Genomic DNA, 22076 nt, shown 5'->3' on the forward strand with positions numbered 1-22076 from the left:
GGAGAGCAAGGAAGTATACTGAAAAGGAAGCCGGACCAGGCTTTTCCTACTTCCCACTTACAAACTACCAGAAAGCCCGGTCCCTTCCTTTTCAGGTCCTATACCTACCCCTCATCCTGTCTCAGATATCCAAAGCTTCAGGGACCTAAACACACACACACACACACCCCTTCACTCCTCTTCTACCAGAATTCTGCCTTTTCAATGTTCTCATTGCTCCTTCGAGCAAAGGCAGATCAAAGACCACAAGTATGAGTGAGAAAGTCAGGTTGGCAGGGTAGAAAGTGCTGGATTCAGAAACAGGAATCGTAGATTCAAATCTTAGCTCTTCCAGTAATTCACTCGGGTAGCCTTAAGTAAAGCTCTTTGTGTCTCTGACCCTCCATTTCTAGATCTAAAAAATGGGGATAATACCTGCCCACGGGGCTCTTGGAGAGACTGAGATGGTGGGGAAGTGCTTTGTCAGATGTTGAGCACCCTGTGAGGGCTTACAGGACATTTCGAGTCAATGCACCGTCCCCTGCCTTTTAAAAAGAAGGAAACAATGGAGGTCGGAGTCCTGGGCCCCACTGCAGATCCCTTCAACCCGCGCTGAATGTCCTGCATCCTCGTAGGCTCCGTATCCAGAACACACTCCCGGAGGCTTCCCCTTCACTCCACTGACACTCTGACCTTCAAGAGGAGGTGGCTGGGGATTTATCTAGCCTGTAATGAGCCTACTGGACCAGCCCTGCCCTCAGATGGAGGATACGATGACTTAGGTGTCTGGGGCAAAAGAGAGGGTGACACGTGGGCACAAAGCAAGTCAAGGAGGCCCAGGATAAGCCCATGCTCTGCTCATTCCCCACATGCCAGCAGCCGGCCGAGCTCTGCTGCGGAGACCCGTTCCCTGGCTCTCCTCTCTGTGCGCGGCTTCTTGTGCTGCTGGGTGCCGCTCGGTGGGGCTCTGAGGGGACTCCTCTGGCTCCCCTGGCACACCCAGAGAGTGGGGCCAGATCTCTTCTTTTTGTGTGGCCTTCACATACAGAAGAGACTCGCTGGGAAAAGTTTTGGAAACTCATGCTGCTCTCTGCCAAAATACCCTCTTCAGCTACCTCATTCTTCTTCAAGGCCAAACCCAGCCGAGGCTCAGCAGTCCCTGAGCAACCCAGCTCCCAGTACTGCCCAGCCCCCTAATCCTGAGTCACACAGGCCAGAGAAAAGGGAAGTGGAAGGAGGGGAGGGAGAGAGGGAAAGCAGGGGGCTCACCGTGCCTGCCGAGTGGTTCCAGGCTGCAGTGGTGGCAGTGTCTCCCACCCGATTCCGACGAGTGAGCACCTCGGACACGGTGAGGCTACTCTGGGTCCTTCTGGAGGCGAGTTCGGGGCCGTCCCCTGAATTTCCTGCCCTTTGAACGCCCTGCTCACAAAGGTACAACCTGGGCTGGCCGAGGTCGGAGCAGTCTGTGGAGGCCCTCTGGGTGTAGGCGTTGGGAGCTTCCACGTTTCTACCTATTCGAGTTGGGGGGTCTTCTAAAGAGTTCAAGTCTCGCCTACTCTTCCAGGCGTTGCGCACAGTGACGTGTCTGGCATCCGAAGAGCCCACTTCTGAAGGGGCACTATGGCTTTTCCACCTGATTGTCTCCGCTGCGGGTGCATGGCTGTTTCTCTCCACAGGATCCGACGGCTTGATTATAATGCTGCTCCGAGAGACCACGGTTTCTGGCCTGTTCTTCAGGGGCCCATCGCCTGTTCTTTCAGCTTCTGTGAACTGCAGGGCGATGTCATGTTTGTGGATGGAGAGCTCAAAGGGAGAGCTGACGTGGTTGCTGACTGACGTGAGCTCTGCTGGCCCAACCTGGATGTTGCTGGTGGATGTGTGCCTCTCCCGCGGGGCCTCGCCTGGCGTGGATCTCGGGCTGCTGCTGTCCGAGGGGTAGATAGTTATGCTGCTTGTCACCTTGTTTGGCCCTGGTTTGGAGGTGGATTTCTGCTTCTCCGTGGTGGTCTCGGTTCCAGATCCTCCCATGATTTTCTTCACATCCTTATCAATGATGACAGGCTTGATGATGGCTCTAGAGCGCAAGGCCTCCCTGGGGCTGAAGGGCCGTTGGCTCTTCACTCCAGCGCCATTGGCATCTGGGAACTCCGCGGCAGTGGTGGAGGCTCTAACAGCTTTCACAGATTCATTTTCCGTCCCAACATCTTTATCATTCTCAAAGAGGGAGGTTCTAAGCCCTCCTCGGGATTTGGCTTTTTCCCTAGAGTTGGGCTGGTGTTTGGGCTCTGGCTCCGGAGTGATGGTTGTGTTTACCAACTTGGCAGTGACAAGAGAGGTCACGTCCACATCGTCATCTGAGTCTGGCTTCTCTCTGCCACCGGACTTGATGACTTGGCACCTCAGGGCCTCGTGCTGACTACTGTCTTCCATCACAACAGCTACGGGTTGATCAATGCCTTCTTTATTTGGGGCTGAAAAGCCCTGAAGGATGTTCTCTTGGCTTCTGGAGCTATAAGGATACTTTGATAAAAGTGGAGGCTTGGAATTGGGGAAACTGGTATTAGCCTCTGGGCCACTGGCCGCCTTTTTGCCCTTGCAGAGCCCTTCTGAGGAAGATCTTCGAGATGAGGCCAGGGAGCCAATCCCCTTAGGACTGCCACAGTCTGCAGCCTGATTTAACGGACTTCCATTGCCGGGTACCTGCCCCCTCTTGCCAAAGAGGGCCTCAGTGGAGGAGTCCAAAGCCTTGTCAGCTCTACCCAGTATGTCACTGGGAACAGATCCATGGGTGGTATTGTCACTGAATGTGCGTGTTGTCTTCTCCACTCTTCCCTTCAACCCGCTCTCAGCACCTGGCTTGGGGGGACCCTTCCACGCTTTACTGTGCTCCTGAGCGGCGGGCGGGTAGCGGCTAAGCACTGGCGGCTGCTCCCTGGACTTCTTCCCTTCGTTCTGAGAAGAGCCCGGTGCGTATCGGTCTTCAGTTCTCCTTGTCTCCTGAGTCCCACTGTCTGCAGCCGCCCCTACGTTGGAAGCTTTGGCTCCCCTCCTATTGGTGAAACTGGGAGAGGAGACCTGCCTGTTGCCCAGAGAATAGTTTTCATTGTTGAGAGCAAACTCCCTGTTTCGATGCCTCTCCCGCTTATGCTGAGGGGACTGTTCCCGGGGCGCGTGCTTGGACACGGGTGCCTCACTCCCATGCCCTCGCGACTTAGTCCTCTCGTGCCTGCCTTTGCTGGACAGGAAAGCCTCGTCCCCTTCCACCTCCCCATTCTCTAGCTCTTTCTGTTTCCTGATTTGTAGCTTTACCTCCTCCAGCTGGCTGGCTAAGAGTTTGTTCTTATTTTGCTCACTTAGGTAATTATCCTGAAGATCATTATTTTTGGCCCTCATTTTCTTAAGTTCTTCTTCCAAAAATTCAAAATGTTTGATTTGTGTCTTAAGTTTCTCAATCTCTTGGTTAAGGTCTTTAACTTTGTTGTCTTCCTGATTTCGGTTCTTTTCATTTTCTGATTTGTTTCTTGTTTCGTTCTCTACCTGCTTTAGGTAGTCCAGAGTGCCCTTCCTTCTTGATTCTTTGCACGGCAGTGTGGAGGAGATCCCGTCCTCAATCCGTAGGTCACTCCTTTCCAGAAGGTTAGAAGCGTTCCTTGTGTAATCTCGGTTCATTTTTTTGTTCTGCTCCAGTTTCTGAGTGAGCTCTTTTATCAGTTTCTCATTTTCTTTCTCCTTTTCATTCAAGTATTTTCTCTCACTTACAAAGCTCAGAGTTAATGATTTCAGCTTTTCTAACTCTGACACTAAACTCTGCTCAGTTTTATCCAGGCGGTCCTCGGAAGATTCCAGTTCTTTCACTTTGACCCTGAGCATTTCCAGCTCAGAGGAGATCTTCTTTGTCAGGTTTCTCTCCTCATTCAGACTCAGACAGAGTTGGGTACAGTCATTCTTACTCCTGCCGAAGGCCTCCTCCAGCTTCTCCAGTTCGGCCATTCGTTTCTGAAGCCGCTCAATCTCAGATTTCAGCTCCCGGGTGAGGTTTTCTTCCTCTTCGAGCTTCTCCTTCATCAGCTGACACAGGTCCTCTGCTCTCTTAATTTCCTCATCCTTGCCTTCGATTCTCAGCACCCGCTGGCGCAGCCCTTCAATCTCCGCCAGCATGCTGGAGTTGCTGCCTTCTGCCTGAATCACCTTGTCCTGGAGATCCAGGAGCTCGTCCTCTGCTTTCTGGAGGTTTTTTGTGGCTTCCTCCAACTCATCGAGGCGGCGGCTTAGACTCTGTAACTTAAACCGCAGGTGGCGGCTAGAGGCGGTCTCCTTGTAGCTTGTAAATTCAGCCATGTCTACTGCCAGCCGTGTGGGCTCCTACCGGCATGCAGTTCCACTCGAGGGGATGAGAAATGGTTACCTTTCTCTTGGCATCCACAACCGTCTTTGGCAGCTGGAGACCATTATCAGGCTACAGAAGGAAAGCAGAAAGCATGTCAGGCGCAAATCTAACGTCTCTACTTCAGCTCCCAGTTGTTTTAATTCTTGTGCCTAGAACCCAGCAGGTGCTCAGATGTGCTGAATGAATGAATTTTAAAAATCCTGCAGGAAAACACTAGTGTTTCATGACTGATACTGAGGTGATTATCTAGTTTCATCCTAATAAAGAATGCTACCAGTGGCCGCGTGGCAAAAAGACACAGAGGAATGCCTCATTTCTCATCTTCACCGTGAGCCACCTACATAATCTCAGGAGTGTCCTTATGTTTCTGCAAATCATTAAATAAACAGCTTCAGTTTTACTCAGTTGTAAATGGGTATAATGATCCCTACCATATCTCTCCCCATTATTGTTCTGAAATAATGCATAGAAAGCTCTTGGTAACAAAGCAGTAAATAATCATACAATTGTTCAGAACTATGACAGCTTCAGAGAAAGAAAGAGATTAGTGAAAAAGAAAATCACCTCACTGACATTAGGGAGATAACAGGACCTAGGCTCTGTGAAGGGAGAAAGAAAAGGTTATACCCCTAGAGAACTGATCATTTGGGGCATGCCTTCACTTGAGTTCTGAGCTCAAATTGACACTGCTTTGAGTGTTCTGGTATCACCTTGTCCTCACTGAGAATCTAAAGTGGTCTCAGCCTGGTAAAATCCCTGGGAAACCTACCAGAGGTTAACAAAAAAATTCTGGAGAGATACACTTTCTACCCAGGTCACACAAGAGTCCCAAAGATAAAGTCCTGCTGAACCTTGGGTTTACAATTCTAAATTACAAAACACATAAGGAGGGGCACCTGGGTGGCTCAGTCAGTTAAGCATCTACCTTCGGCTCAGGCCATGATCCCAGGGTCCTGGGATCGAGCCCTCCATCAGTCTCCCTGCTCAGTGGGGAGCCTGCTTCTCCCTCTCCCTCTGTCCCCCATTCATGCTCGCTCGCTCTCTCTCTCACAAATAAATAAAATCTTAAAACATACACACAAACACAAGGACCACTATTTTACTATGACTGAACAAAGGCTACACAAAGAAGAACCAAAGTTCGTAAGACTGAGCCCATATTAAGCACATTCTAATGTTTAAAGTCATAAAAGGAATCCAAACCCAGAGATAAGAAAAAGATGGTATCAACTAAGATCAGAAGATTTTTTAATTAACCAAAAAGAATCACTAGAAATAGAAAAATGGCATATTAGATGCAAATGAAGAGATACAGTGGTTGAGAAGAGATATAAGCAGATTACAAAGGGCAGCACAAACTTAAAAAGATTTTTTTTTTAAAGATTTTATTTATTTAGTTGACAGAGAGAGACAGCCAGCGAGAGAGGGAACACAAGCAGGGGGAGTGGGAGGGGAAGAAGCAGGCTCCTAGCGGAGGAGCCTGATGTGGGGCTCGATCCCACAACGCCGGGATCACGCCCTGAGCCGAAGGCAGATGATTTACCACTGTGCCACCCAGGCGCCCCTAAAAAGATTTTATAAAAGAAAGGGCACCTGGGTGGCTCAGACAGTTAAGCACCTGACTCTTGATTTCAGTTCAGGTCTTGATCTCAGACCCTTTCAGAACAAAAAAAGGAAAACATAAACCTAAGTGTTTATTATTAACAGACCTTCACTGAAAAAGCTGTTTATGGGTGGCTCAGTTGGTTAAGCGTCAGACTCTTGATTCTGGCTCAGGTCATGATCTCAGGGTCGTGGGATCAAGCCTCACTTTGGGTAACATGCTCAACGGGGAGTCTGCTTGAGATTCTCTCGCTCCCCTTCTCCCTCTGCCCCTCCCCTGCTCTCTCTCTCTCACATAAACTAATAAATCTTTTAAAAAATATATAATGATTAAAGTAATGATTAAAAGTAAAGGGATGGAGAAAGATCTGCCAAGCTAACTAATCAAAAGGACGTTGGAGTAGCTCCATTAATTTCAATCAGCAGATTTTAGAGCAAGTGAACTTATCAGGGGTAAAGACATGATAAAGGAGTCTCAATTTTCCAAGAAGACATAACAATCCTTAATGTATATGCACTTAACACAATGGGGCATCAAAATATGTGAGGCATAAACTTACAGACTTGCAAAAAGAAAGAGATGAAACCACTACCATAGATGGAGACTTCAAGATTTGTGGGGTGTACCAAAAGCAATGCTTAGAGGCATATATAGCATTGAATGCATATATCAGGAAAGAAAAAGGATCCACAATCAATAAGCTAAGCTTTCATCCTTGGCAATTAGAAAAAGAAAAGCAAATTAAAACCGAAGTAAACTGAAGAAAAGTAAAATTGAAACAGTAATCAACTGGTTCTTTGAAAAGATCGGCAAAATCAGTAAGCCTCTAGCCAATGAAGAAAAAAAGAAGATAAAAATTATTAATACCAGCAGTTAAAGAGGGGATAGCACTACAGACCCCATGGACATTAAAAGGATAATAAAGGATCATGAACAACTCTGTACCCACAAATCTGATAACCTAGATGAAATGGACCAATTGCTTGAAAGATATAATATGCCAGAATTCACACAAGAAGGAAATAGGTCATCTGAATAGGACTATACATTTACGAGATGGAATCAATAATTAATAACCTTCAAAAACAGGAAACACACCAGGCCCGGATGGGTTCACTAGTAACTGTAAAATACATTTAAAAAGTAATTATGCCAATTATACAATTTTCTGCAAACTCTTCCGGAAGTTAGAAGCAGAGAAAATACTCCCTAAATCATTCTATGAGGACAGCATTACCCTAACACCAAAACTAGACAAAGACATTACAAGAAAAAGAAAACTACAGACAAAGATCTCTCATGAACACAGATGTAAAAATCTTCAACAAAATGTTAGAAATCGAATCCAGCAATGTATAAATAGAATTTCAGACCATGACCATGTGGGATTTATCCCAATACAAAACTGGCCCAACATTCAAAAATCAATTAATGTAATCCAGCATATTAATAGACTAAAGAAAAATCAATGATCTTATCAAAAATTACAGACAAAGCATTTGACAAAATCCAATACCATTCATGATAAAACTCTCAGCAAACTAGGAATAGAGGGGAACTTCCTCAAACTGATTTAAAAAAAAAAAAAAATCTATAGCAAGGCTGCAAAATACAAAGTTAACATACAAAAGTCCGTTGCTTTCCCATATACCAGCAATGAACAAGTGGAATTTGAAGTTAAAAACACAATAGCATTTAGAAAACACACACAAAATACCATTTACATTAGCACCCACCCCCCAAAAAAGAATGACGTAAGTATAAATTAACAAAATATGTGCAAGATCTACACAAGGAAAACTATAAAACTGATGCACCAAAGACGGATAAGCCAATGAAGAGATACTCCATGTTCATGCATAGGAAGACTCAGCATTATCCAAATGTTAATTCTTCCCAACTTGACCTATAGATTCAATGTAATCCCAATTGAAATCTCAGCAAATTATTTTGTGGATATCAACAAACGGATTGTAAAGTTTGTATGGAAAGGCAAAAGACCCAAAGAGCCAAAGCATACTGAAGAACAAAGTTGGAAGACCGACACTATCTGACCTCAAGACTTACTGTAAAACTGCAGTATTCAAGAGCCCAGAAATAGATCTACATTAGCATAGTCAATTGATCTTTGACAAAGAAGCAAAGACAATCCAATGAAGCAAAGATAGTCTTTTCACCAAATGGTGCTGGAACAAATGGACATCCATATGCAAATCGATGAATCTAGAACGAGATCTTACATTCTTCAAAAATATTAACTCAAAATGGGTCACAGACCTAAAAGTAAAACATAAAACTATCAAATGCATAGAAGGTAACATAGGAGAAAACTTCGATGACCTTGGGTATGGTATGGTGATGATTTTTTAGCTAGAACACCAAAGGTGTGATCCATGAAAGAAATAACTGGTAAACTGGACTCCACTAATATTAAAAACTTCTACTCAGCAAAAGACAATGTCAAAAAAAATAAAAAGACAAGTTACACATTGGGGAAAAATATTTGCAAAAGACCCATTTGATAAAGGAGTATAAACAAAATACAAAGAACCCTTAAAGCTCACCAATAAGAACCTGATTAAAAAATGGGCCATCCCAAAGATTTCACCAGAGAATATACACAGGTACCAAGAAAATACTCTCGATATGGCATATGGCATATGGCAGTTACGAATAGAGCTCATCAGGAACACGAAGCAATGGGGAGATACCACTATACACCTATGAGAACGGCCAAAATCTGGAACGCTGACACCACCACATGCTAGGTGAGGATGTGGAACGACAGAAATTCCCACTGCTAGTGGGAATACAAAATGATACAGCTACCTTCAAAGGCAGTTTGGTGATTTCTTACAACTAAACATACTCTCACGATACACGATGCAGCAACAGCACTCCTTGGTATTTACCCGGAGGAGGAAAAACTGCATGCAGAGGTTTCTAGGAGCTCTATTCCTAACTGCCAGCGCTTGGAAGCAACCAAGACGCCCTTCAGTGGGCGAACGGATAAACAAACTGTGGTCCATCCAGACAATGGAATATTATTTGGCTAAAAAGAAAGGAGCTACCAAGCCATGAAAAGACATGGATGTGGGAAGCTCAAAAGTAAAAGACACCAATAAGAAAAGGCTACATACTATGTGATCCCAACTACACGACACTCTGGAAAAGGCAAAACTGTGTAAACTATAGAAACAATAAAAAGATCAGGAGTTAGAAAGGGATAAGGAGAGTGAATTTGTAGGGCAATAAAGCTACGTGCCTGATAACTGTACCAATGAATACATCTCATAAATCTGTCCAGACTCAGAGACTGTATAACACACCAAGAGTGAACTATAATGTAAACCATGGACTTTGGGTGATAATGATGTGTCAGTGTGGGTTCATCAGTTGTAACAAATGTTCCCCTCTGGTCAGGTATACAGATAATGAGGAGGCAGGTGTGGAGGCAGGAGGTATATGGGAAATCTCTACCTTCTGCTCAATTTTGCTGTAAATGTAAAAGTGCTCTTTAAAAAAATTTAAGTTCAATAGACAGACAAACAAGCCTGGGGGGGTGGTGCTGAGAGGGGGTTGCAATTTTAAACAGGGTAATTAGGGTAGGCCTCAAGGTGACACCTAGGTAGAGACTTGAAGGAAGCAAAGAAGAATATTTCGAGAACATTCTAGGCAGAGAAGATTAAAAACTGACTACTAAAAAAGCATACTTAATGTATTCAAGGAACAGGGACAGCATGGCTGCTGGAGATGAGGGAACAAAAGGAGAGTAGTGAGAGACGGAGTCAAAGAGGAAGTGCGGGCACCTTGTAGGCCCCAGGGAGGACTCTGATTTCTCGTCTAAGAAAGGGAAGCCCATCCAAAGGTTTGAGCAGAGGAATAACATACTCTAACTTGGATTTAAAGTTAATACAGTCCAATTTGGACTATATCATTTCACTTATATGTAGTTGAAAAACAGGCAAAAACTAATCCACGGTGATCGTGGCTACCTCGGAGGAGACCGTGACGAGGAGGAGACTGCTGGGGGATGTTCTATGGATGGCAGATTCCTGCCATCAAGCTATATGACTTAAGGTTTGTACACCCTATGTTTTATCTCAATAACAAAAAATAGAGACAGACGACCTGTAAAACAAGACACAGCCTGATATGACTGCTGTGCTCAAAACAGACCACAGAGGTTAAGGGTGAGAGCAGTAATCCAGGCAAAAAGCAGTTGTGGCTTGGCCCAGGAGAGCAGTCACACACATGGTAAGAAGTGGTCCGACTCTGGCCACTTGAAAGGAGAATCACGGCACTTGCTCTTGGATCGCATGTGAGGTGTGAGACAAGGGGATTAAGAATGACTCCAAGGGGGGCACCTGGGGGGCGCAGTCAGTTAAGCATCCAACTCCTGGTTTCAGCTCAGGTCATGATCTCAGGGTCATGAGATGAAGCCTCACGTCAGAGTCCGCGCTTAGCGCAGTCTATTCTCTCTCCTTCTGCCCCTCCTCCTTATGCTTACTCTAAAATAAATCAGTCTTGAAAATAAAATAAAAGCTCTTTAAAAAAGAAATAATGACTCCGAGGGTTTTGGTCTGAATTTGTAGAAGGACTGAGTTGTTATCAATTCAAACAGGGATGCCTGACTATAGAGCAGTGTGAGAAGGAAGATCGAATTCGGTCTGGGGCATACTAGTTACGAAATATGAATTAGTCATCCAAATGGAGATATTCAAGAGGCCGTCTGAATACACAAGGCTAGATTTCAGGAGAGAACGTGAGCTTGAAAGACAGGAACTGGTCATCAGAGAGGGATCTATCTCTAGATAGACCCAAGGGGCTGCAGTAATGGAGAATGTCGAAAACTAAGGTATGAAGAGGTGGAGCACAGGATTTTAAGGGCAGTGAAACTACTCTATGACACTCTGATGGTGGATACGTGTCATTATACATTTGTCCAAACCCACTGAATGTACGCCATCAAGAGCGAACCGTAACAAACTACAGACTCTGGGTGCTTACGGCGTGAGCGTGTAGGTCAACCGTAACATGTACCACTCTGGTGAGGAATGCTGGCAATGGGGAAGGCAGGCGGGCAGGGAGTATATGGGAAATCTCTTCCCCTCAATTCTTCTGTGAACCAAAAAATACTCTAAAATAGTCTTTTTCCTTTTTTAAAATATTTTATTTTTTTTAATCTCTACACCCACATGGGGCTCCAACTTGCAACCTCAAGATCAAGAGTCGCGTGCTCCACTGACCGAGCCAGCCGGGCGCCCCCAAGAGAGTTTTTGTTTTGTTTTTTAAGATTTTATTTATTTGAGAGAGAGCGAGAGAGAGAGCACAAGCGGGAGGTGGGGGGGGGTGCAGCAGGCAGAGGCAAAGGGAGAACCACCCAACATGGGGCTCAATCCCAGGACCCCAAGACCATGACCTGAGCTGAAGCAGAGGCTTAACGGACTGAGCCACCCAGGTGCCGCCCAAGATAGTCTTAATAAAAAAACAAAAATAAAAATCCTGAAGTTTTTGGTCACAGATGACCATGATCATGGGACTGCTGGGAGCAGGCATGGGCTAGGAAGATCACTGGAAGAGAGAAATAACTAGAGGTAAAGGCGCTGCAAGGACCACAGAATTGTACCTTGTGAAAGCACCACAAATTAACAGGACCAGAGCTGGAAAGAGTGACATTAAATAAGAAGCTAAAGTCACTGAGAATTCAGAGGCACTTTGAGGGGTTGGGGCACCAGAAGGTGACAGCAGCACCAAGGGTGTGGGGTGATGAGGTTAGATTTAAAAGCCAGGCGGAAGGAGTGAGGGAACGTGGTCTGAGCCATAACAGAAGAACAGCTACCACTCGGAAGAGAAGAATCAACTCAACAATGATCCCACAAGAAAACCCAGGGCAAAAGAGAAAGATCTGAGGAAATGCCAAAAGCCACTCGTCTCCAACACCAAGCTCCCTTCCCCTGGCCGCACTGTAAGCCGCCAGCCGCCAGATGGCGCCCATGCGCGGTCCTAAAAATCGCCAAGGCCGCGGGGGTGCTGGAGCTACAGAGCCTCCCTCAGCCTCTGGGACTCTGCCCTCTCCCTGGTTGGTCCCCCTCTACGCCACTCTGCTTCCTGGGTCCGTCTCTCTCTGTCTTCTCTTTGCTTCTTTTGGTCTCCTTTCTCTTTTTTATATGCTTTCTTATTCTCAAAAATGGAAGGGAAAAAAAAACCCCACATTTATATATTTAGAAAGAAAAAAAAAACCTTTTCCCTTCTTCCCATCCACTTTTCCTACTTGAGTGCCACTCAGCTTTTGGCCTTTTGCTTAGTGGTCCAGTAAAAACAAAAGACACCTGACCAGTTTATACACAGGGTGAAGGAAATGGGAGCTGAATAAAATAGGGGCCATAAACCCATTTTAAAAGAATCTGTATTGGCTTAACAGTTATTAGATAACAAATGATGATGCTTCTACAAAGTGCTTTAAACAGCTCATCCTCATAAATATGCTAGAGAGCCATTAAATTGTACACTTTAAAGAGATGAACTCTGATATATAAATTAGATCTCAATAATGCTGTTTAAATTTTAAAAAAAAAACACAGCTTACAGTAACCAAACATTTCCCTCAGCAACTCTCACTCATACTACAGTTTTCATAAACAAATTCCTTTTCCAGAGGAGAGAAATGTTAAACTTAGTACAGCCCATCTAGAAATTCTAATTCTGAATCAGTAGAATCCAGAATCCTATTGCTTGTTTATTCATTTGGCTTTTAGTGCCAATTTTACTGTTCTGTTCAAAACTCGGATATGAACCAGCTAGCAGAGCACAAGAACTGAAAAGCCAAGCCCTTTAACTATCCAGCAAATACTTATTGGCGATGTGAAGACAAGGAGCTCTTAACCACTACTCAAAATCCTTTCAAGGTCCTTGCTGCTCTCAGGATGAAGCCCAAAGTCCCCAACGAAGCACGTGAAGCCCTGAAGGATCTGGCCCTGCCCACCTGGTCAGCCTCCCCTTCAAACGCCGTGTGCGCCCTTGCAGCCCACAAACCTTGCACTCTCACCTCCAGGCCTTTACTAGCTTGACTGGTAATCTTTCTCATTTCTCCAAATCCCACCTTAGTACCTCCCCCTGGAAGCTCCTGGAGCACGTCCCTCCCCAAATCGCAGGTCAGATCAGGGCCTCTGCTCCTTGCTCTTCCAGTGAGTGCGCTGTACTGGTCCCATCACAGCACACAAGGCAACTTGTTTCTTATTCACCACTGTATTCTTAGTACCCAGCAGGAAGCCTAGCACATATTTAATGCTTAAAATTCAATGAAAGAATGGCTCAACGAGCCCCCCAATTATTAAATGACTTATCAGACCTTTGGCACTAACCATTAACACAAAATAGTAAAAATGTCAACAAGCTACTCATGGATTACAAGGGCAACAACAATTGGCAAGAGCAGATGTGGCCGGCACAGATACCAGGCCCTGTGCTGATGCCCTGAATGACTCATCCCAAGCCCAGCGCCACCTGCAGCGTCTCAGTCCCGGCGCTTTTCCCTGTTCCAACACTGCCCCTTCTGGCTTTCAGGTCTATGCATGGAAACGCGGCATAAATACCAAAACCCCACATCATTCACAGGCTGTCTAACTCTAGTTATTGGACCACGTGTTGGAAAGAAGAGGAAAAGAAAATCTGGATCTTTTTCCACTCCTCAGAATGGGATTTCAGAGCCAAAATGTAACTCAAAGATCATTTCATCCACTGGTTTTCAAACTGGGCTCAGCAAATCCCTTCAGAAGTCATCCAGGAGGAAGAGAACAAGGGAGAAGGTTTGACCAGGCTGAGCTTCAGGCTCTTTCATTCACTTCATCAGCCAAAGCAACTCATATTAGCTTTTTAACATACTGGGTTTCCCCCATATGACAGTAAAGAGTTCCACTGCTTTTATTTAAAATAAAACCACCGGGGCGTCTGGGTGGCTCAGTCGGTTAAGCCTCTGCCTTTGTCTCAGGTCATGACCCCAGGGCCCTGGGATGGAGCCCCAGGTCAGGCTCCTTGCTCAGCAGGGAGCCTGCTTCTCCCTCTGCCTCCCTTTTTCTCTCTCTCTCTCATGAATAAATAAAAAAACAAATAAAATAAAACCACCTATTTGGCCCAAACCCCTTATTTTAAAAACGAAGGAACTGAGACTCAGAGGTAAAGTCTGTGGTTTCTCTAGCAACTCAGTAAAGGTAAGGACTTTAGTCTCCCGACTATCTATCCAGGATTCTTCCCATTGTGTAGAATCACCTTCCTGAAAACTCTTAAGCATTTTTACAAAGTATGGAGCTCTGTTTATACACAGACCAATAACAAAAAGGTGAAGAGGACATCCACCAATGGAGCGCTACTACACTACAGATAATATACTAAGTACTCCATAGACAGGCTTTCTCCAGGAATCCCGGATCTACCACTTACTTTTTCTTAAACAAGTTACCTCTCTGAGGCTTTCTCTTCCATAAAGTATGGTAATCCCAGGGGATGTAAAGGGCTTAGCAGAATGCCCAGCACCTAAGTCACAACCAACAGCAGCTATCACTACTGTTCTATTCAGCCTTCACAATATTATGGGATTGGGACCTTTAAACTCCCAAGGTCACACAGCTAGCAAGGAGGACAGCCAGATGTTGAACCCAAGTCTACTTCCATAATCCATATTCTTTTGAGAATGCTACCCTGTTGGCCAAATCAATGATCTTCTCTATGGCCCAGCACCTTCCTCCGAGCAAATAAAATACCAACCTGACCTACCTCACAGCAAAAAACAAAAAACAAAACAAACAAAAAACTATCAGCTAAAGAACTCTGAAAAGTCCGATGCAGACCTAAGGTAAGTTTCACCACGCAAAATCCTACTAGAAATAGCCTCACTAAGATCAGCCCTTCTATGCCCAGGAAAAACAAGAGACTTGACCGAAAACGAGGTCAGAGTGTCACTTTTCTCTGAGCATTTGGCTCTAAGCATAACCAGAGTAAGAAAAATGCTTCGCTAAGACCATCCAAGAGGAAGGGGTAGATGCCTCTCTTCCCAGTGCCTCCCACATGCCCTAGGTTAAGTATGTTTATCCAGGTGAAACTCGTTTATTTAAGTAGACATCTATGGAACATCTATGAGGTGCCTAGCTAGTATTTTGCCAAGTGCTAGACAGATTATGAAGACCTGACCCTTGCCTGGCCCTTGCACAAGAGAGAATTACAAAACAATAATAAAGCAGCCTCCCTGACAGTCTTACACAGCACAGCACCAATGTTCCTGCTTCCTGTCCTCCTACCCTGCTTTTTTCACTTAGCACAGTTTACCCACTTGATAGACGCTGCATGAGAAGCTCAGAAGAAGTGACTAATTGTGCCCAAGGGTGGATTCTGGGAAGGAAATGATTGATATTAAACCTCAGGAATCACAGGGAAGGGATGAAAGGGAAGGGTGGTCCCATCCTTTAATGCCACCTTGCCCCCCCCACACCGGCGTCTAGCTCAGTTCCAATCCACACTAGAAAGATCCAGCACCAATTCTCTCTCAGGGCTCCTTTCTGCCAAAGTTCTTGAACCCAGTTCCAAATGGCCCTATCCAGCATTTTGGAGGCTGGCTCTTCTTCCTGTCCTCCTGGACCAGGAAGGTCTGAAATAGAACATAATCCAACCTGCCCTGCCCTTTCCCCCTACCACAGCTACCATGATTCACACTTCCTCTTCCCAACAGTCCCTGTAAGTAGGGGGACAGCAAGCTCTGTCTATAGAGTTTGACAGTATCCATCGTGGTAAGCACGGAGTAGAAAGGCTGAATCAATATGCTGTACCCATGAAACTAATACAACACTGGATGTTAATTATACTTCGATTATGGAAAGCATGATAGTATGCATAGCAGTATACAACTTAGTTTACTAGTAAATAGTTTAGGCTTTGTAAGACCTAAGTTGGGGTCTGTCCCAACTACTCAATTCTGCCACCGTAGCATGAAGCAGCCGTACCCACTGTGTAAGTGCCCGACATGGTTGTGCTCCCGCCCAACTTTATTTACAACAGGCAGTGGGCCTGTGGACCACCGTTTGCCAACCCCTGATAGAAAGGAAAATGGGAAGACTATTTTTAAACAGCTTCCTCCCAACCATTTCTAGTCACCTGTCTTCAACCCTCAGGCTGTCCACATCTCACCACCACTTCTTCCCAAGTGCTTCTATGTCGGGACTGGGCTTCAATTACTTTTCCCAGAAGCACAGATTCACGTGTTTCAGATATGCAAACCTCAACAGTTAGTAGCTCACCTAACAGAGAAAGAGTCTCCGGGGGGAAAGAATTTAGAGACTGTGGGATGCAACCTCCCACTCCCTGTAGAAGGTACCCTGTAAGTAGCCACTCCACTCCTGTCCAAACACTTCTAACAAAAGGCAGGACACTTCTTTCTTCCCAAGGCAATTCATTCCATCTTTGGACAGCTCCCCCCCCTTTTTTTAAGCACACTTAAACACTTGATTACTGCCTGACTCTTTACTAGAATGTAAGATCCATGACACCAGGAACACGGTTTTTCATGTTTGTAGCTGTTTTTTTACTACTGTCTCTTCAGACTTCGAACAGTCTCTGGTACGTAAAAGGTATAAAATAACTGTTTATAGGAAGGAAAGAAAGAAAGGAGAGAGGGAGGAGAGAAGAAAGGAGAGGAGAAGAAAGGGAAGGAGAGAGGGAACAAAACATTGCTGCAGCTGGGGAACCTTCCCCCGCAGGACTGAGCGGAGAGGCATGAGATGAAGAACAGAGCAGGTAACTGGTGAGGCTGGGGGCAGACAGGGTAGCAACACGGAGACCCTTGCAATCTGCCAGCAGGCACAGAGGCTGAGGTGGCCGTGTCTGAGGAACAAGTCTACAGGTGTGCTTTCAGCCTCTTCCTTCGGGCCGCCTCTGCCCCACTCCCAGGAGACCATCTTTCTCAGTGGGGCACCTGTGCTCTCCCGCCTTTTCAGACAGCCCCTCCCGCACACCATGCACTGCCCTAAACCTTGCAGGTACTTCCACCGCTGTCCCCATGGTGCTTCCGTGCTCATATGTTTGTATTCCTCTCCTGGGCTCTGAGCTCCAAGAGCAGGGACTGTGCCATCTTTATTTTCCCTTCATGGGCGCTGAACACTGTGTTGGAGCAAGGCAAGGAACCTTATAAATATCTGGAAAAGAAATGAAGCTATTAGTCTGCCTGCGTCCTGTACCGACCAAACTACATCTGAGGAGCTGTCTTCGGATCTGCGCGCCACGTTCAAGGAAAGATACTAGCCTCACGCCATGGGTTGCAAATGCAAATGCCAAAGACATCAGGCCAATGATGTCAGTGAGCGACGGGGGCCTGGAAGGACGATGGCTAAAAGGGGAGATCACCTTCTACTTTTATAGGAGTCTTTTAAATGCGGCCAACTAATTCAAAACGGAAACAAAAAGACCACCACTGTACAGACCCTCCACAACACATCCTACGTGTCTACAAGTGACCCTGGTTGCAAATGTGCAACCTGCTTTGGACAAAGGGATTTCAGCAAGGGAGCCACACAATGAGAACTGCGTTTGTGAGGTGCCTGGGGGAGGGCGCAGTCCCTTAGCGTCGACTCTTGGTTTCGGCTCAGGTCATGATCTCACAGTCGTAAGACTGAGCCCCACAGTGGGCTCCGTGCTCAGCACAGAGTTTACTTAAGTTTCTCTCTCCCTCTGCCTCTGCCCCTCCCCCCACCGTGTGCTTGTTCTCTCGCTCTAAAATAAATAAATCTTAAAAAAAAAAAAACCTATATAAAAAAAAAAAGAGCTGCATTTGTGAAAGACCATTCTGACAGGATAAACTAGGGAGCTATTGTAATAACCAAGGCAAGAGACAGAATAAGGGCCTGAACTAAGACAGTAGCAATGGAGTAAAGGGGTGGGGGAGGATTTGAAAGATGACCTGGTTAATCCAGTTTTAATAATGAACCTAATACTGCATGAGCTAATCTGGCAGCCACATTACCAGTTTGTAGTTCATTCCGAATTTTTAAAAAATAAACTGCTATTGAGTCTAATTAATTTTAATACCCTAAATATGGGACTTATATCTTTTGTACGCAGTATGGTACAAGGATTAAAGATTATAGACACTGGAGCTAGACAACCTAAGTTCAAACCCTGATTTTGCCACTTACTAGCTGTGTGATCTCAGCTAAGTTACTTGACTCCTCTGCGCTTCAATACCTACCTTCGAGGGTTACTGTAAGCACACATGAGTTAATACATGAAGCGCTTAGACTAGTACTCCATCCGTCTGAAGTGCCACAGAAGTTTCAGCTTAAATTGTTTACTATTGTTTTGCATTTCCACAACTTGAAAGTTAGTTTCAATCAATAGTTTCAATTATCTAAATACTTCTACACATTTCAACTTGCAAACATTCACTGTAAATATGATAGGCACATCTTTTCTATTCCTTCCCTGATGCTTATGTTCAAATTGTTAAAACAAAATATAACAAAGAACAGCCATCCAGAACACCACTAAAAACAGCCCCTCTTGGTAAACACTGATCCATTATTAATACTTGTACAATACCTGCTTGTAAGCCAGCCCAATTTTTCCTGTCTTGGGATCACATGAGAGAATGTTAAATCCCTAACTGCAGCACTTACGCCACATTATTATTTTTTTTTTTTAAGATTTTATTTATTTACTTGACACAGAGAGACAGCCAGCGAGAGAGGGAACACAAGCAGGGGGAGTGGGAGAGGAAGAACCAGGCTCACAGCAGAGGAGCCTGATGCGGGGCTCGATCCCAGAACGCTGGGATCACGCCCTGAGCCGAAGGCAGACGCTTCACGACTGAGCCACCCAGGCGCCCCACAGCCACATTATCTTTGTAGCATACTCCAGACCATCCAGCCCAGAATCTTTGCAAAAATGAATTGTCCTGATATACACTCAAAATGTTACATGTAGTAATCATCTATGGCTGGTTTGTTTCCTGTTATCTTTATTTTCTATATTTCTACAATAAGCTTGTACTGATGCTACAGTTTAAATAAAAACAAGGCAGAGCTTAAAGGAAACAAAGAACTGTTATCAGTTAGCATGACTTACTTAGTGAGCACAAGTGGCTTTTAGGGGACACTGTGTTCTCATCCTTTGCTCAGTTTCAGAATTTCACCAGGGATTACTGACAAGTTTCCACTGATACCCTCAAACCCATGTGACCTAAAGGTTAAGTCCAGAGAAATCAAACATTTCTACAGGGGGGATTAGAATTTGACCCTACCTTCAAAATATGTCCAGAATCCATTACTTTCTGGCGACGCACCCTAGGACCCTAGTCCAAGCCATCATCCCTCCCCTACACTGTACTGATCCCTGCGAGACCTTCCTAGCTGGTCTCTCCGTCTCACTTCACACTGTCCTCTTGCCCTCCCCTCCACCCCCCTCCAGTCTATTCTCCCACAGCACCCAAAGTCTTTCAAAACAAAAGTCAGCTCATTCACTCCTTGCTCTGACTCCCCAGGGCCACCCCCACCTCACTCAGAATAAAACGCACTCCTAAAGGTCTTCCCCTGGCTCTGAGTGTCTACCTGATCTGGGTCCCACTGCCTCCCTGCTCTTACTCCTACTACTCTTTCCCTCCCACTCCACTCCAGCCACAGGGGCCTCCTTGTCAAGGACAAGTAACACTGATAACTCGGGGCTTTACACCCGCTGTTCCCTCTGCCTGGGACCTCTTCCCCAGATATCCCTGGCTGGATCCCTCACCTCTTTCAGATCTTGGCTGAAACTATCACCTCTTAGAGGCCTTCCCTGATCTCCTTACATAAAGGAGCAGTTCCAGGCTCCCTATCACTTCGCCACTTTACCCTGCTTTTGTTCTTCTGAGCACATGTCACCTAGCGGACATTATTCATCTACTTACCTATTTGTTTCTATCTAGTTATTCATTTTCTTTTTTTAAGTTTCTACCCTTTTATACATAATCCTAGAGCAAGGACTTTTCTTGTTTTGTTTAGTGCTGTATTACTGTTCTATTTAGAGCCGTTCAGCTCCAAGAATTGTGCTAGGCATGGAGTAAGTGGTCAGTTTGTGTCACCAGAACATAAGCCCCAGCAGGTAACAAAATACTCTATGTACAACAGGTATGCGTAATAAGTTCGGTTAAAGAAAATGATTACCCACCCTGTCAAATTCACCAAGTATATTAAAAAACATTGGTGCGTCTGGGGCGCCTGGGTGGCACAGCGGTTAAGCGTCTGCCTTCGGCTCAGGGCGTGATCCTGGGGTTCTGGGATCGAGCCCCACATCAGGCTCCTCCGCTATGAGCCTGCTTCTTCCTCTCCCACTCCCCCTGCTTGTGTTCCCTCTCTCGCTCGCTGTCTCTCTCTGTCAAATAAATAAATAAAATCTTTAAAAAAAAAAAAAAACATTGGTGCGTCTTAACTAGAGAACAAGCTAAACGTTGCAGGAGGGGAGGTGGGCGGGGGATGGGCAGTAAGGAGGGCGCTTGTTGTGATGAGCACTGGGTGTTGTACGTAAGTGATGAATCACTAAATTCTACTCCTGAAACTAATATTACATTATATATTAACTAAGTAGAATTTACATAAAAACCTGCAACATAAAAACAAACAAAACCACAAAACACTGGTGCTCCAATAAAAAGAGACTATGTCAGAAAGATCAATGAACAATGAATGCTGGCTGCCACACCATCCAACGGAACGAGTTTCCTAACCCAGTTCCCTGAGGTAGGAAAAATATTCCAGAGAAAGGAACAGAACAAGAATCTTCAACCAATTTTTTTAAACATTTTTCTTTCTTTCTTTCTTTCTTTCTTTCTTTCTTTCTTTCTTTCTTTCTTTGAGAGAGAGAACGAGCAGAGGGAAGAGGCAGAGCGAGAGGGAGAAGCAGGCTCCCCACTGAGAAAGGAGCCTGATGCAGGACTCAATCCCAGGATCCTGAGATGATGACCTGGGCCGAAGGTAGATGCCTAACCAACTGAGCCACTCAGGCGTGCCAAGAATCCTGAACCAGGGGTGCCTGGGTGGCTCAGTCGTTAAGCGTCTGCCTTCGGCTCAGGTCATGATCCCAGGGTCCTGGGATTCAGCCCCACATTGGGCTCCCTGCTCAGCGGGAAGCCTGCTTCTCCCTCTCCCACTCCCCCTGCTTGTGTTCCCTCTCTCGCTGTGTCTCTCTGTCAAATAAATAATAAAAAAAATCTTTAAAAAAAAAAAAATCCTGAACCAATTAACAGGGCAAGAGCTTGTCTCAAAGTTTCCCACCCCCTTAAGAAGAGCCAGAGCTATGTGTGATGTGCCCCTTTCCGGGGAGGGGTCACCCTGAGAGTGAGAGGTCTTGCTGAGATGCCTTTCCTACATCCTGTCCTGTCACTACTATGCCTAGAACCAGTTCCCAGACTCAGTCTGCGGCCGCCCCTATCGCTTTACCTCTCCAGAGAACCTTCCTCTAGCTACTCTCCAGCTACCACTGGTGACCAAGACCCCTCGGTTTGGTCCTTTGGCCATGTAAGTGTGAGCTCCTTCGATTTTCTCAGTGTGCTCTGCCTTGGTCAGCACCAACCAATAAAATCACTGGCTCACAGAATCCAAAAGGGCTAGGAAAAGGAGCTAGCTGTCAACCAAGATAGGTTTTTCTTTATTTTGCTTTGCTTTTTAAAGATTAAGTCAGACACCGTCTCAACCAAAAAAAGTAATTTTCTCAAAAGAGAAACATTATAGTACAATGAAAATAACCCAGGGTGAAATCCAGTCCTCCCCTTCACTCCCTGTGTGAACTTGGAGAAGGTACTTCCTTGCGGCTCATTTCCTTGGGGTGAAAATAAGAGCACTTACCTGTAGCGTCGGTGTAAATACTAAGGGAGATACTGCATGTCAAACAGGACTGGCCTGGCACACAGTAAGTATTCAGCAAATGCTAGCTCAGCCTATTTCTGAAAGTTGTTGACTAAATGCAAGGATTTTTACCATGGGTAGGTTGGCTGGCTGGCAGATTACATTAGAAAACATATGAAGGGGGTGCCTGGGTAGCTCAGTTCGTTAAGTGTCTGCCTCCGGCTCAGGTCACGATCTTGGGGTCCTGGGATTG

At 45.5% G+C, this 22076-nt stretch overlaps 1 protein-coding gene across 3 annotated transcripts in view; it reads right to left on the bottom strand.

Moving 5' to 3' along the window:
* The window catches only part of LUZP1 (leucine zipper protein 1), an 81829-nt gene that overhangs the window by 4320 nt on the left and 55433 nt on the right, over nt 1-22076 (bottom strand). For all 3 annotated transcript variants that reach the window (XM_040618946.1, XM_040618947.1, XM_040618944.1), the window contains one exon: nt 1249-4435. In XM_040618946.1, the coding sequence (XP_040474880.1) occupies nt 1249-4317 (3069 nt within the window). In that variant the 5' untranslated portion in view covers nt 4318-4435. The remainder of the gene's footprint in view (nt 1-1248; nt 4436-22076) is intronic.

This window comes from Ursus maritimus, unplaced genomic scaffold, assembly GCF_017311325.1.
Source record: "Ursus maritimus isolate PB19 unplaced genomic scaffold, ASM1731132v1 scaffold_32, whole genome shotgun sequence".
NCBI lineage: Eukaryota > Metazoa > Chordata > Mammalia > Carnivora > Ursidae > Ursus > Ursus maritimus.